Source organism: Panulirus ornatus, chromosome 15 (assembly GCF_036320965.1).
Source record: "Panulirus ornatus isolate Po-2019 chromosome 15, ASM3632096v1, whole genome shotgun sequence".
Taxonomy (NCBI): domain Eukaryota; kingdom Metazoa; phylum Arthropoda; class Malacostraca; order Decapoda; family Palinuridae; genus Panulirus; species Panulirus ornatus.
In genome coordinates this window covers 28781246-28798452 of record NC_092238.1, presented here as the reverse complement: position 1 = coordinate 28798452, position 17207 = coordinate 28781246, and the positions used below count along the sequence as shown (strand labels likewise).

General features: G+C 37.2%; 1 protein-coding gene across 4 annotated transcripts in view; it reads left to right on the top strand.

Annotated features, from left to right (window-relative positions):
- Positions 1-17207, top strand: part of CenG1A (Centaurin gamma 1A) — a 625830-nt gene that overhangs the window by 588637 nt on the left and 19986 nt on the right. For all 4 annotated transcript variants that reach the window (XM_071670690.1, XM_071670691.1, XM_071670692.1 and 1 more), the window contains 7 exons: positions 5301-5435; positions 5775-6007; positions 6270-6725; positions 7080-7304; positions 8110-8260; positions 9148-9393; positions 12012-12129. In XM_071670690.1, coding sequence (XP_071526791.1) covers positions 5301-5435; positions 5775-6007; positions 6270-6725; positions 7080-7304; positions 8110-8260; positions 9148-9393; positions 12012-12129 — 1564 coding nt within the window. The remainder of the gene's footprint in view (positions 1-5300; positions 5436-5774; positions 6008-6269; positions 6726-7079; positions 7305-8109; positions 8261-9147; positions 9394-12011; positions 12130-17207) is intronic.

Genomic DNA, 17207 nt, shown 5'->3' with positions numbered 1-17207 from the left:
TGTGCACAAGACACACCCAGCCACTGGAACATGGGAAGTTTTAAAAGCTCTTCGGATCTACTCGGGTTGGAAGAACGAGCTCGGCTGACACTGTGAAAACCTTTCATGCGTCATTTTTATGGCGTAGATTGAAAGGCGAACCTTCAGTTGAATGCGGATTTCGGGGCACAGAAAGCCCCGTGGCTCATCGCCAGATTGGATAACAATCAAGTGTTTTGATTGATGAGATGAGTGTGTGTCTATAAAGTGAGGGTAGATGTTACTGGGCCAGCAAATAGTGACACCTCGAATGAGAGGGGGTCGTCATCATCAGCGAGGCTGTATATTTGTCAGCAGACGGGAAAGGAGTACAGGTACACGGTACACCTTCTTGTTACAAAGGAGTCCATCAGTTCCCTGCTCCTGCGTGGAGACCAGCCAGCCTTACGGTCGCATACTGATGGTAATAGAAAGATGTAACACCAGACTGACTCTTTCTTTCTCCCATGTAGAGAATTCATGTTTGGGAGGGAGACATGTTCTCCTCTCCCCCTCGTCACCTAATTACTGGCACCTGTTCCACATGTGCCACAGGTGACACATCGCTCTTGTATTTACCTTCTTGGCCTTGGAACCTTATGGCACTTGGCCCTGAACTCACTCTCTCTCTCTCTCTCTCTCTCTCTCTCTCTCTCTCTCTCTCTCTCTCTCTCTCTCTCTCTCTCTCTCTCGTGGCAGATAAGGTCATAGACGCATTCCTTAGGTTATCGGTTTACTATGATAGGATTGTGATCATCTCATAATGATGCTATTTGCGATGGTATATAGTTGTATGAACGCACGGATCATATTAGTGGTAACGCACTTACCTCATTGGCATGCGAGTTCAAATGACATACTCATTGTGGTTTCGTAATGCGTTCGTGTCATTGATACACACACACACACACACACACACACACACACACATAGCAGTGTAGTAAAACACGCATCATAATGGCATACAGTGTATAATAACGCACTCAACGTGTATAGAACACAGTCTGAAGTGTTCTAACACCCACTCATCGTATATATTTTCTCGAACACGTTTTCAAGTTGTAATGTTTACTTGTGCTGTCAAGTTGGCCGTGTGAGGGTCTTGGGCTTGGATGATGGTAACTCCGTAGGCCAAGTTTCGGGGTGCATGCCTGGGCTCCCTCCTCCTCCTCCTCCTCCTCCTCCTGTGAAGGAGATCTATGTGGAGGCGGGAGGAGGAGGAGGAGGAGGTGGGATTCTGTTGCTTGCTTGCTTGCCTGCTGTAAAGGGCGGTTCATTTCGCCTCATAGTGACCAACGGGGAACATGGAGATCACTAATCATTGACACAAACTGTGGTGAAATTAAATCCATTCAATATGGCTCATGTTATCAGTAATGCTTCTGAGAAATACTGTAGGAAAAGTTACGGAGTGTTGTAAAACTTTCGTTGCTGTGCTTTCCCAGACGACGTACTGCAAAATTCTGAGACTGGCGTGCGTATGACCCTGAGACATTCTCACGCTTGGGAGATACGAAGGCGTTCCTGTGTGTGTGTGAGGTGCTTTGTGTGGGTAGGGGCGGGCGGTGGGGACTCGCCACTGCGGGCCGAGACTTGCGTGAGGTCAGTCCGCGCGTGCGCTTTGGGGATGAACTCAAAATCATAATGCTAGTATCGTCTCTACATACTTGCTGAACCCGGCCTGGGTACATAGGCTACACTGTAAATACCCGTTGCAGGTCTAGTGTGCAATACAGGTGTTTCTTGAATGTGAGTTTGGTTCCGCTTCTTCACTCATGATTTATGGACAATTAAAAAAGTAAATGATGCGAATATGATCACAAGATCTCCTTTTCTGTCATCACTTGAGGCGCTCTGACGTAGGTGAAGATAAAGAGGCCATTCAGTCCTAACGTTTGGTGTATGATACGTGAAGTCCTGATGAAAAGTATTTGGATTATGATGTAAACCTAGGGCAGAGATGAAGGCCCGACGCAGAATGGGAAGGGACACTTAGAGGCTCAGCTTCGAAAATTGTGGCGAGGTTGGTTTGGTGATGAAATTGAGTGTATAGTGGTAGTGGTGAGAGAGCATGTGGTTATACTTGCTGGTGAGAGGATATGTGGTGGTAGTGATGTTAGTAGATATGAAGTGTTGTGGTAATGGTGGTGAGAAGGAGGGTGTAGTGATTAGATGGATTGTGGTGGTAGTGGTGCAAAGGGATCGAGATGAGAGAGGGGGTTATGTGAGGGGGGGGTGGTGGTAGTGGTGGTGGCGGCGTAAGGCACTTCGCACATTGGCCATAGACCCACCCGCACCCTAACACACACCCTTCGTAATGGCTCCCGGGGAACTGCCTTATCATTCATTGTGATGCTCCCCCTCTATTGATCTCTGGAGACTTTCCTGTCACTCTCCAGCTACTGACGGGGTTGTTAAGCTCCACGAGGAGGCCCCCCCAGTGTACACCTCTCAGGCTTTTTGGCTCACTGGTTTGAAGGGTGGGCGACGAGTCCCCCCATCTCGTATCCTGACGCATAGACATCATTCTTCGTCAGTGGGAAGATGCGTGTGGCGTATATCTTTCTTTGTCTTGGGCACTTGGGCCCCGCTCCCCCTTCTGGCCTACGTCTCCAAATTCATTCGTACTGACCCCATCCTTTCCTCTGTTCATATCTATATATTGAATGCACGGGGACCGAAGCCCGCTCCATTGACACTTGCCTGCTGTTTATCTTTATGTATAAAACTTTATACACGCAAGGTTGTCAAGTGCCTTTTTCTCCCCCACACACGCCATAACGTGTTGGGGCAGTGAATAAAGGGCTTACCTAGAGCAACTTGTTTATGCTGTGGAGATAGAGTAGATCCCCCCCATCAGGAAGGGTCGCTCATCCTGTTCATGGGAGGAAGCTACGGGGCCCCTGCTAGTTTTAGGTTTCCCCCTCCCTGGCGTCCACTCATAACCCCTCTCTCTCTACAGCCCCTCTGCTGCCTGAACGCTCCGCTAGTCCCCTCTCCCTCCTCTCGGCCCAGCAATGTTGATGACGAAGGGAGCCACTGATGATAGGGTTGACGATCGTGTGGCCAGTGGATAAAGATGTATTGCGTGGCAGGTGAACAGCAGTTGCCCAAACACCCCCCCCCCCTCCTAAAACACACACACACACACACACACACACAGAGTACCAGTGATCCACCACACCTGTCGTTGACTCAAGCCACCCTCGTCAAACCCGCCATGATTGCATTAAAAGGGTGACGCGCATATGAGAGTCAAGATGGGGCATCGCTTTGTGCCGTGCAGGGGCTGGACGGAATGGGAGAGGAGGAGGGGTAGAGTGATGGATGGATAGAAGTATGGGGGTGTGTACTGAGAGAGAGAGAGAGAGTAAAGGGGAGGGAGGAAGAAGAGGAGGAGGACTCCCTAGCGAGCTCGAGGACGTCGTGAAGGGAGGGGAGATGACGATGAGGAAGGCAGTTTGATGATAGCTTTGAACCAAACTGTTTTTCGGTCATGGTTGGACGTGTGGAATAGTTTGGCCCACTCTCTTGTTTCGTTGATATCATTGTCGTACGTGAGAGGCTGAAGTTGTTGTGTACATGATTGTTACTAAAGGCTTAATCATCTCTTTTGTGGTTACTCTTTTACTGCTGTGGTGACGGGATGTGGTGTGCAGCACATTTGTTTGGATTATCAGAGGTTAAAAACAGTCTGGTGCTTGGTAACAGGTCTCTGTTATGGAGAAAGTGTGTAGTAACAGGCCTTTGTTACAGAAAAGGTGTATGATGAGAGTTCCTTGTTACAGAAATGGAGTAGGATACCGTGTCTTTGTCAAGGAAATAGTATAAGGGGTCCTTGTTATGTATGTAGCATGTGGTAACATACCCTTGGCATGGGAATAGTGTGGGGTAACATGTCCTTGTAATGAAAGTAGTGCATGGTAATAGATTATCGTTATGGAAATAGTGTATGATAAGAGGCCCTTGTTATTGAAATATTGTATGATAACAGTCCTTTGTTAAGAAAATAGCATATAGTGTGTGGTAACAGGCCCTTGTTACAGAAATACAGTATTGAACAGTTCCTTATTATGGAATGAGTGTGATGGCATCAAGAGATGGCACATGTCATGCTTGCTGTGGCCTTTATGAGAAGGAATCCATAACAATTTGATTTGGATCCCCTGAGCAAAGATGTTTGAATGTTTGTCTCTGGCTTTAGAGACCAACATGTTACATTCAGATATCAGAGTTTTAAGGGCAAGCAGTAAAGATAAGGAAAAAGAGATAATTGAAATAAAGTATCTGGCCGTGATTTCCACTAGCTTAAGAGTGACAAGAATGACAGACACTTCATTTGGTAGGGTAGATGCCCAGTTGTGTATTGTAACATTGAGCAGGATCACAATGGCAGCACTACCTCCCATCCATGTCTCTTATAAATTTACCATGCTATTTTGTTCCTTTGTCATCATCCTCTTTCGTTATGCCTCATAAGGTGAAAGGAACTACATAACACACTATATAATTCTGTGCACTCATATATGTGGGAGTGCCTGTATTGTCTTGCCCAGGCCATAGCATGTGGGCTAGTTGCTAAAGGAAATTAGTCTAAGCAAAACTGGTATCCTTCTTATATTCATCCATGTTGATTAGTTTTTTTTTTTTTTTTTTTGTTGCCTTCATGGAATCTGATATCATTTGGGAGTGCTCATGCTAGCCATTGTTTGTAAATATATGCATATTGGGTTGGTATACCTATTTGTGCAAGGGGATGGAATTCCATATGTGTGTGCATATGCATGTATGGATTTATATCATTATCATGACTTCATTTCCAACATAAAGGGTGGATTAGGTACTTACAACCACCGCTGCATCACTTGCACATCTTCAATGAGAGTCCTATGTATTAGACGTGCTTGTTATTTTATTAGCTGAGTCAATAAATTGATTCATCATTTGTGACCATAGTGTCTCTGCATACCACTTCCAGATGCAAAATACTCTCAGTTTGTTCATGTATATTTGTTATGTCAAAGAAAGACTGAGTTATGAATGAGAAGGCTCCAGTCAAACAAGAAAGTCCTCCCAGAGGTAGTGCAGTAGTTGCATCATTGATAAAGATAACATTCTTTTTGAAATATCGCGGGTTTTTCAAGTAAATGTATTGGCGGGTAAACAGAAAAACAAATTAATTGCTTTTGAAGAAATGTATTGGCCAAAAGTAAAGAGTATTTGATTAACATATTTGCAGTAATTTCCATCATGCATATTGTACATGTCTTTTTATGTTCCAGATGCCATTAGTGAGAACAACCCTCGCGTGATAGATGACGGACGGGCACGGAAGCTGGCCTCAGACCTGAAACGTTGCTCCTACTACGAAACCTGTGCTACATATGGGCTTAATGTTGAGAGAGTTTTCCATGATGGTACATATCTCCATTTGTATTTTCCCATATCCTATCAGTGTGTTTATTTGAAAAAAGTCACATTATAACTTTTACCTTTCCTGTGTTTGAAATAATTATACGTGTGCTACATGTGGGCTTAATGTTGAGAGAGTTTTCCATGATGGTACATATCTCCATTTGTATTTTCCCATATCCTATCAGTGTGTTTATTTGAAAAAAAGTCACATTATAACTTTTACCTTTCCTGTGTTTGAAATAATTATACCAGATGTTTGAAAGCACGAGTGCATTACATGTTTGATGTCCTGCCAACTCAGCTTAGATAGTGGTATCTTATGATGTATAATGTTTCAACAGCCTGTTCCAAGATTGTGGCACAGCGCCTCAGCCAGCAGGGTTTAACTCCAAACAACTCCCGACCTGGAACCCCCACACATCTCTTACGTTACCCCTCTACCAATAACGGCTACACTCCAGCCCCTTACTCCAACATCTCCGCCCCTCTTACTCCACAACTTACAGGCCAGCAGGTCACCCCACCTATCTCTGGCTCCTCACCTAGTCATGTGTACACCAACACAATCACTAAGGTCAGTTTTCATGAAAGCTCACTTTGCAGTAAAATGATTTATTTTAGGAAGTTTAGCATCAAGCGTTGCATTTATGAACTTGTAAATTAAAGAATTCAGTGTAAAATGTTTGTTGCATCATTTCTTAGCATGAAAAAGCACATATATAAATTCTGTTTGCAGTAGTGAATGCATGATGGCACTTTTGTGCTATGGTTTTGTGCTTGAGTTGATTTGTGATATTGTCTTCATTTATTCAAAAATACATTTTACACCTATCTAGGATGGAACTCTAAGGAGTAGTCACGGAAGTGGAGCAGAGTTGACTGCAATGACAAGAACAGATTCTTTCCGTGATGATGGTTTTAAACGTGTAAGCGCCCCAGGTGCTGTCACCACAGCAGCCTTCATGGCTCCCCCTCCACCACCATCCACCACGCCAGCTCCAGTTATCACAGACACTATACCTCCACCAAGAGACAACAAAGATCTCCCCACTCCAAGCTCCACTCCAACTACATCTCGGAAAAGTCGGAGAAAGTCTAATCTCTTCACTCCTTCCAAGAAAAGTGATGAGAAGGATAAGAATAAAAATGGAGAAGTAGGAAGTGGACGTGCCATCCCCATAAAACAAGGTTACTTATATAAAAAATCCAACAAAGCTCTCAACAAAGACTGGAAAAAGAAGTATGTCACATTATGTGATAACGGAAGACTTACCTATCATCCAAGTTTACATGTGAGTTTCTGGACTTGTTATGGTAATAGATACAGACCAGTTGATTAAATAGTTAAGATTGTATACACTGATGATCAGTGTTCTAATATTTGGAGGAAGAAGTTGATTGCTTTTTAAGCATTAACTAATTGGATTATTTAGTTTTAACAAGAAATTGCATCTACAAAAATATGGTCTTCATGTTGTAAGAGTTATGAACTTTACACTGATGATCAGTGTTCTAATATTTGGAGGAAGAAGTTGATTGCTTTTTAAGCATTAACTAATTGGATTATTTAGTTTTAACAAGAAATTGCATCTACAAAAATATGGTCTTCATGTTGTAAGAGTAATGAACTTTGTTTTACCTTTCAGGATTACATGGAAGATGTACATGGCAAAGAAATTTCTCTGCAGTACACCACAGTTAAAGTCCCTGGCATGAAGCCAAGGGGATCTAAGGTTGTAGCTGGGAGTGGTGGAGGTGATCCCCTTGCCTCAGATATGCACACCCTCAATATCACCACTGGTGGCACCCCAGGGCCACCCCTTGCTGGTAGATCTTCCCTTGGTGGGCCTATGCAGTCAAATAAAGACAAGGTATGGGAACTTTATGTGTTCTGTGAGATCGTGGCTGTGACATGATTTATTAAGTAAATTCTGTTGTAGGGTAAGAAATAATGCCTCCCCATTCGTTCATTAGTTATTATGACTGTTTCCTCAGAGTAGTAGCATTGTGTTTATGTCTTTATTTCACCATGCCATTTTCCTCTTTCTCATAGCCTTCTTACTCAGTGTATTTGATACTGTTCTTTCATTTCACATTCACCATCAGAATGGTTGCTCCTTTAACTCCTTTTATCTCATCACTTAGTAATCTTCCACTTTTGATAAGACCACCCCATTGCTTTTTTTTATTTTGTTTTTTCTGTGTACATTATCTGTCTATTGACCCATCTCTTTGTCTGGCTGTCTGTTTATCTGTCAGTCTGTCTTTATGTCTGTTTATCTGTCTTTCTATTTGTTCATATTGTACAGGCTTCATTTATGTTCATGATAGAAGGCCTCATCAAGGTCAGCCTTTTTGAAAAATGGAGGAAAATAATTTGAGAAAAAATATTTTGAGGAAGTGTAAAGAAGTAAAATAAAAAGGAAGCCGAATTCATATTGTATGTCAAAAACAAATATCAGTTAAGTTTAGCATAGTTGCTCATGAGTGATATTCATTAAGTTTCCAGATATATCCCGCAAACAATACATTTATCACACTGTATAACACAGACATCATTCAAGATCATGAAAACAAATTTACGAACAAATATATTGCACCAATACATAATCAGAACGATGTAGTTAATAATGCATTGTCTCTCTTTGTTTATGGTAACAATATTTTGTGTCCCAGGTAACTCTCATGTCATACGAGACACTGCATGACCCAGCTGGCATAAATGGCCTTGACTCTGCCAGCATTTCTTCAAAGATTGAGACTCCAAATGTCAAAAAGAGACACAGAAGAATGAAGAGTAGTGGAAATAAAAATGCAGAATGTGAAGGTGAGAATTTTGGTAATTTAATGTATTTTTTTATACATTTTATGTTCATCAGTCTTTGTTAATCTTTCCCAACGTATTCATGTTAATATTCTTGACTTTTAAAGCATTTGGAAATATTTACAATGAAGATCAGACTCTGTAACCTATTTGTTGCTTTTGCTTAGAGAGACAAAATAAATTACTAAATTTTGATTGTTTTTCCAAACATCAGTGTTAGTGCAGAATTATGAAATTGAGTTCCTTGTGATTGCTCTGTTAATTATGTAAAAAATGCAGGTCCCTTCATCTACTTTTAAGGACATATAAGGGGATTTGTTGTATTGTTGAGAAAAATTGGAGGAGATAGGGTAAGAAGGAAAGACAAAAAGTATTATTTATTCTGAAAGTAGGAATGGTATGAAATGTATGGTAACAGGTTGAACTTGGCTAAATAAGAGTAACTCAAACACATGAGAACTTAAGAGAGAGGCTTAATGTGATAAAATTTTAATACTTGGAAGTAGAGTACCCTTACCTGTAAATGTTTTCACTGTCTCTATATTACGTAGTAGGACAGAGGGAAAAACAAATACATAGTAGAGAAAAGAATGAAGGAGTGTTTTCATGATACATTTATGTATTAATGATGTTTGAAAATCCAGTTGTAGATCTGTTTGGGCATTGTGTTGCATAATATGTACAAGGTTAGATATCTTTGATTAGAAAAATAAACCATTATTAGTTTTTGCTAAATGAAAAACATTAATTATATATCAGGCTAATATATTGAGGCCACTGACTTTAATTAAAGTGGAAGATGCTAACTCTTCTGATGTATTTTGTAGATTATTAATTTTGCCTTCAAAATTAATCTTTTGTCTTCTAATGAAGCATTTTATTTGTTCTAGACTCAGATGGGTATGAGTTCAGTTTGGTATCCCTTGACAACAAGCAATGGCATTTTGAAGCTGGAAGCCAAGAGGAGAGAGATGAGTGGGTCACAGTAATTGAACAGCAGATCCTGTGTTCTCTTCAGGGTAATGAGTCTAACAAGAGTAAAACTCGACAGGCACATCCCATTGATCCTCAGACTATATCCACCATAAAAAATCAAGTCCCAGGGAATCTACAATGTGTTGACTGTGATGCTCCAAGTAAGTTACCTATTCAGTTTTTTTAATTGGATATGTGGAATGTGGAACTTCAGAGTCCAGGCAGATTACTTTGGACACCATATTTGTTTTTTCCGACACGAATCCATCATTCAGTGTAGAACAGGATCTGGGGGTATTCTAGGTAAGACATATAACCAGGACCTCATCACACATGAATTGTATTATCAATTATTACAGCAGTCTGATGTACCAGTCATTCAATTTTTTTCTAAGGAACATAACTATATTTGCGACAGATGCTCTTTATTAAGTATTTCATAGAAGATCTTTGATTAAAAAAAAAGACAAAAGAGCCTAAAAAGGCTTTTATGGATTTCTCAATCCTAATTACTTTTCTTCCTATTGCATGGGGAAGTGATCTTTCAGGAGGAAGAAGAGCTGTACAAGAAATATGGTCTGTTAGTTTTACAGTTGTACAACATGCGTCTCCTTGTGATAGTTCAGTGATGTAACATGGAGAACTAGTCATAAGCTTCCTTTGCCTGGGAGTAGCTTGAGAGTGGATTGGATCACCTTTAACAAGCTCAGCTGAGCACTAATAAGATATAGTATACCAGCTGCTGTATTATTTTTTAATATGAGCCATTTATGCTCCTTTAATGATGTGTTGAGCCTTTTTTATTCGTTATGGGGGTTTCTTGGTAGATCTCATACAAACCAAAACCAGTATAGTGAGCATAGTCTGATTGAGAAAGCTGACCAGGTTGTTGTACATTAGTTTAGGCATACGGAAAGGATGAGTCAAGAGAGACTTACAAGAGGATCTGTGTCAGAAGCAGAGGGAGTTTGGAGAGAGGGAGACTGAGGAGGAAATTGAAAGCCAGTGTAAAGGAGGTTTAACATTCAAAAGTACACGGGGCATGCATTTTATGGAAAATGAATGTATATGATGTGGTATATAGGCAGCAATATGCTCTTGATAGGCTGAACCAGGTCATATGAAGCTGGAGTTAATCCATTGAAAAGTCTTTGAGCTTAAATATAGATGGCAGACAATATTTCAGTATAGGGGAGAAAGAATACTTCCCACGTATTCCCTGCATGTTGTAGAAGGCGGCTAAAAGGGGAGGGAGCGGGTGGCTGGAAATCCTCCCCTCTCGTTTTTTTAATTTTCCAAAAGAAGGAACAGAGAAGGGGGCCAGGTGAGGATATTCCCTCAAAGGCCCAGTCCTCTGTTCTTAACGCTACCTTGCTAATGCGGGAAATGGCGAATAGTATGAAAGAAAAGAAAGAAAATTACTAACAGTTATGAATCAGTTTTATTCGTTTTCCATTCTAGTGTATTACATTGTATTCAACTCCTTGTATGAATTTGGGAATACTTGAAATAGTGCTAAATAAGGTCTCTTCTGGTAAATATGAGAAAGACTGGTGGTACTCATTAGGCTTGTATCCTCAGTTACATAATTATTGTAGGCATAAAAGTTTCCTCTGGCAACATATGGGGCTTGATGCTGACTACTTTTTCAGAGCAGAAAAGTAAGTTTTACATGAATCTGCTTATTTTTAGTGTGAACTGTGAGACAAATATACATCCTACTCAGTTTTCTTTGCATCTTTGGTGATTTAAGGACTATTTGATTTTCTTACTATATAATGGTTGAGTAAGTAATGTAAGGGTGAGAGAGATGTGTGGAAATAAAAAGAGCGTGGTTGAGAGAGCAGAAGAGGGTGTTTTGAAATGGTTTGGGCACATTGAGAGAATGAGTGAGGAAAGATTGACCAAGAGGATATATGTGTCGGAGGTGGAGGGAACGAGGAGAAGTGGGAGACCAAATTGGAGGTGGAAAGATGGAGTGAAAAAGATTTTGAGTGATCGGGGCCTGAACATGCAGGAGGGTGAAAGGCAGGCAAGGAATGGAGTGAATTGGATCGATGTGGTGTACCAGGGTTGACGTGCTGTCGGTGGATTGAATCAGGGCATGTGAAGCGTCTGGGGTAAACCATGGAAAGTTGTGTGGGGCCTGGATGTGGAAAGGGAGCTGTGGTTTCGGGCATTATTGCATGACAGCTAGAGACTGAGTGTGAACGAATGGGGCCTTTGTTGTCTTTTCCTAGCGCTACCTCGCACACATGAGGGGGGAGGGGGATGGTATTCCATGTGTGGCGAGGTGGCAATGGGAATGAATAAAGGCAGACAGTGTGAATTGTGTGCATGGGTATATATGTATGTGTCTGTGTGTGTGTATATATATGTGTACATTGAGATGTATAGGTATTTATATTTGCATGTGTGGACGTGTATGTATATACATGTGTTTGGGGGTGGGTTGGGCCATTTCTTTCGTCTGTTTCCTTGCGCTGCCTCGCAAACGCGGGAGACAGCGACAAAGCAAAATAAAATAAAAATAAAATAATGGTAGCTGTAGCATTTGTGTGAAGGCCTTCAATAATGAGTTTGGGAATGCCAGTTATTGTTTGGTGGACACTATGGGGAAAAATTTATATTTGCATGGAGAAATATCTTGTCAAAAACCTTTGTTAAAGTACTTTCTTTTTTACGAAATGACAGAATTTTGATAGTTTTGATTTTCTCTTTAAGTATTTTTGACTAACAATCAAGTCAAAATGTTTACTATTGTGTGCTACTCTTCCAGATCCTGAGTGGGCCAGTATCAACCTTGGAGTGTTGATGTGCATAGAGTGCTCTGGTATCCATAGAAACCTGGGTTCACATATTTCAAAAGTGAGATCACTTGACTTGGATGAATGGCCGTAAGTATTTGCAACCACTTTTTAATATAATCTTCATTTTTAAGGAGGGGAGGGGAGAACTTTAAATTTGTTGATTTTTTGGCAGTCATGATGTATGACTTACATTTCAGAACCAGGTAATATTGCTTATTGATTTTATAGCCATTTATTTAGTGCTTTGTTTCTATTCATATATATGGATGGTTCTTCATGCTTGTAAATTTTTTGTTTCCTGGCTTCTTGAAGTAGTATGCTCTATTGGAAGTCTTGTACTTTGTTTCACCCAATGATTTGGTAAAAAGAAAGAGATTAGTGAAAGCCTTGCCTTGGTTGAAGTTTAGCAAAATTGTAAGATTAGATGGGACTGAGCTTCTCATCAAAAGGAGGTGACAGTGCTGTTGATTGGTTAGTCACTCTATTTGGCATTTGTGTTGCCCTTGTCAGGGCAGGGGAAAGTCATTGTTTAGATTACACAGTTGTAAGTCTTTTGAGTGTACTGTTCCTGTAAGGCATATGGGAGTGATAATTGAATGGGTGTTGGCATGCCCAGAACATCTAACTTTAGTGGCATATCAAGGGTATGGCAGGTAGGGCAGGTGCCCTGGGTGCCACTTGAAGGGGGGCGCCACTCAACAGGTTTGTTTTTTGACATATGCTACCCGATTGACATTTTTAACAGTTTGGTTTTGTGAGATAAAAAAGAAACTCGCCTACTTTTAAAATATTGTAATATTTTGCTACCCTCAGTTGCATTACCGCTTCTACAATACAATTTTGATCAAATAAGTCTTTAAGAATTTATATAGATTCAAGTTTGGCTTAACTCTTCAACTGTTTATAATTGCACTGTACATATTTTAATATACATCCACTGTATGTACATTTTTAATCAAGCCAGGGGCGCAATTTCAGTGCTTGCCATAGGCGCTGTATCCCCTAGATATACTCCTTAATAGTTAGGGGTATTTTTTAGCTCAAAATATTTTTTGTTTCAAAACTGAAAGATAAGATATTCAAACTCTTATATACTTCAAATAATCATGGAGAATATATCATAATGCTTTCATTTACCAATACATACTCATTAAATGCGATGCAGTAGAGCCGAAATATTTTAAAATTTACTTTATTTAAGAGTTTTATGAAATGTCATTAAGATGACTAAACGATATTTGAACACCAGATTTGTATTCACCATGAAAAAAATTCTTATAATGAGTTTTTATAGGAAATCTATTTTTCTAAAAAGAAATGCAAAAAGTATTTCTTAGCTGAAAAAACTTAGTGTTAAAATTGAAAGATAAGGTATTCAAAGACTTTTATACTTGAAATAACCATGGAAAATATATCATAATCCTCTCAGTCACCAATTCATACCCAGTAAATACGATGCAAAGAATCAGAAAATTTTTAAAGTTGAATCATTTAACAGCTTAATTGAGTGTCATTAAGAAGACTAAACATTATTTTAACGCTATATTTCTATTCAGAATGAAACATAATTCTTTTAAGGAGTTTTTAAAGGAAATCCGTTTTTTTGAGAAAAATACCAAAAATTGTATTCAGGGTACTTTTTTTGCTCCAAAAACGTTTGTTTCAAAATTGAAAGATAAGATATTCAAACATTTCTATACTTCAAATAATCATGGAAAATATATCAAAATGTTCTCAGTTACTGATACATACTCAGTAAATACGATGGAAAAGAGCAGAAAATATATTAAAATTCACCTCATATAACAGCTTAAATGAATGTAATAAAGATGACTAAATGATATTTTAACACCAGATTTGTATCCAGGTTGAAAAATACTTCTTATAGTGTGTTTTTAAAGGGAATCTGTGTTTCTGAGAAAATGCCAAAAATTGAAGGTACTACTTCAGGGTAATTTTTGGCTCTAAAAACTTTTTGTTTCAAAATTGAAAGATAAGATATTCAAACACTTCTATATATGAAATAATTATGGAAAATATATCAGTATGCTCTCATTTTCCGATACATACCCAGTAAATACAATGCAAATTAGTATGAGATATTTAAAAATTGACTTTATTTAACAGCTTAAATAAGTGTCTTAAAGACAAGTAATGATATTTTAACACCAGATTTGTATTCAGCATGAAAAATACTTCTTATAATGAGTTTTTAAAGGAAATCTATTTTTCTGAGAAAAATGCCAAAAATTGAAGGGTATTTTTTTACCTCAAAAAACTTTTTGTTTCAAAACTGAGGGATAAGATATTCAAACACTTCTATACTTCAAAAAATCATGGAAAATGTATCATGATGCTCTCAGTTACTGTTACATACCCAATAAATGCGATGCAACGGAGCAGAAAATATTTTAAAATTAACTTCATTTAACAGCTTACATGAGTGTCACAAAGACAACTAAACGATATTTTAACACCAGATTTGTATTCAGCATGAAAAATACTTCTTATAATGAGTTTTTAAAGGAAATCTATTTTTCTGACAAAAATGCCAAAAATTGAAGGTAATAGTTCAGGGTATTTTTTAGCCCAAAAAATTTTTTGTTTCAAAATTGAAAGATAAGATATTCAAACACTTCTGTACTTGAAATAATCATGGAAAATATATCATGACGCTCTCAGTTTCCAATACATACCCGGTAAATACAATGCAAATTAGTAAAAGATATTTTGAAATTGACTTCATTCAACAGCTTAAATGAGTGTCCTAAAGACAAGTAATGATATTTTAACACCAGATTTGTATTCAGTATAAAAAATACTCTTATAATGAGTTTTTAAAGGAAATCTATTTTTCTGACAAAAATGCCCAAAATATTTTTTTTTTTCAAAATTGAAAGATAAGATTTTCAAACACTTCTATATTTTAAATAATCATGGAAAATATATCATGATGCTCTCAGTTTCCAATACATACCCAGTAAATACAATGCAAATTAGTAGAAGATATTTAAAAATGGACTTCATTTAACAGCTTAAATGAGTGTCTTAAAGACAAGTAATGATATTTTAACACCAGATTTGTATTCAACATGAAAAATACTTCATATAATGAGTTTTTAAAGGAAATCTATTTTTCTGACAAAAATGCCAAAAATTGAAGGTAATAGTTCAGGGTAATTTTTAGCCCAAAAAACTTTATGTTTCAAAATTGAAAGATAAGATATTCAAACACTTCTATATTTCAAATAATCATGGAAAATATATCATGATGCGCTCATTTTCCGATACATAACCAGTAAATACAATGCAAATTAGTAGAAGATATTTAAAAATTGACTTCATTTAACAGCTTAAATGATTGTCTTAAAGAAAAGTAGTGATATTTTAACACCAGATTTGTATTCAGCATGAAAAATACTTCTTATAATGAGTTTTTAAAGGAAATCTATTTTTCTGAGAAAAATACCAAAAATTAAGGGTAATTTTTAGCCCAAAAAACTTTTTGTTTCAAAATTAAAAGATAAGATATTCAAACACTTTTATACTTGAAAGAATCATGGAAAATGTATCATGATGCTCTCAGTTACTGTTACATACCCAGTAAATACGATGCAATGCAGCAGAAAATATTTTAAAATTAACTTCATTTAACAGCTTAAATGAGTTTCTTAAAAACAACTAAATGATATTTTAACACCAAATTCGTATTCAGCATGAAAAATACTTCTTATATTGGTTTTTTAAAGGAAAGTTATTTTTCTGAGAAAAATTTTTAGCCCAAAAAACTTTTTGTTTCAAAATTGAAAGATAAGATATTCAAGCCCTTCTATATTTGAAATAATCATGGAAAATGTATCATGATGCTCTTAGTTACCGATACATACCCAGTGAATACAATGCAAAATAGTAGAAGATATTTTAAATTTGACTTCATTTAACAGCTTAAATGAGAGTCTTAAAGACAACTAATTGATATTTTAACACCAGATTTGTATTAAGCATGAAAAATACTTCTTATAATGAATTTTTAAAGGAAATCTATTATTCTGATAAAAATGCGAAAAATTGAAAGTAATAGTTCAGGGTATTTTTTAGCCAAAAAAAATTTTTGTTTCAAAATTGAAAGATAAGATATTCAAACACTTCTGTACTTGAAATAAACATGGTAAATATATCATGATGCTCTCAGTTTCCAATACCTACCCAGTAAATACAATGCAAATTAGTAAAAGATATTTTAAAATTGACTTCATTCAACAGCTTAAATGAGTGTCTTAAAGACAAGTAATGATATTTTAACACCAGATTTGTATTCAGCATGAAAAATACTTCTTATAATGAGTTTTTAAAGGAAAACTATTTTTCTGGCAAAAATGCTAAAAATTGAAGGTAATAGTTCAGGGTATTTTTTAGCTCAAAAAACCTTTTGTTTCAAAATTGAAAGATAAGATATTCAAACACGTCTGTACTTGAAATAATCATGGAAAATATATCATGATGCTCTCAGTTTCGAATACATACCCAGTAAATACAATGCAAATTAGTAGAAGATATTTTAAAATTGATTTCATTAAACAGTTTAAATGAGTGTCTTAAAGACAAGTAATGATATTTTAACACCAGATTTGTATTCATCATGAAAAATACTTCTTATAATGAGTTTTTAAAGGAAATCTATTTTTCTGAGAAAAATGCCAAAAATTGAAGGTAATAGTTCAGGGTAATTTTTAGCCCCCCATTTTTTTTCTTTTTTTTTTCAAAATTGAAAGATAAGATCTTCAAACACTTATATATTTGAAATAATCATGGAAAATATATCATGATGCTCTCATTTTCCGATACATATCCAGTAAATACAATGCAAATTAGTAGAAGATATTTAAAAATTGACTTCATTTAACAGCTTAAATTAGTATCTTAAAGACAAGTAATGATATTTGAACACCAGATTTGTATTCAGCATGAAAAATACTTCTTATAATGAGTTTTTAAAGGAAATCTATTTTTTTGAGAAAAATGCCAAAAATTGAAGTGTTTGAATATCTTATCTTTCAATTTTGAAACAAAAAGTTTTTTGAGCTAAAAAATATCCTGAACTATTACCTTTAATTTTTGGCATCTTTCTCAGAAAAATAGATTTCCTTTAAAAACTCATTATAAGA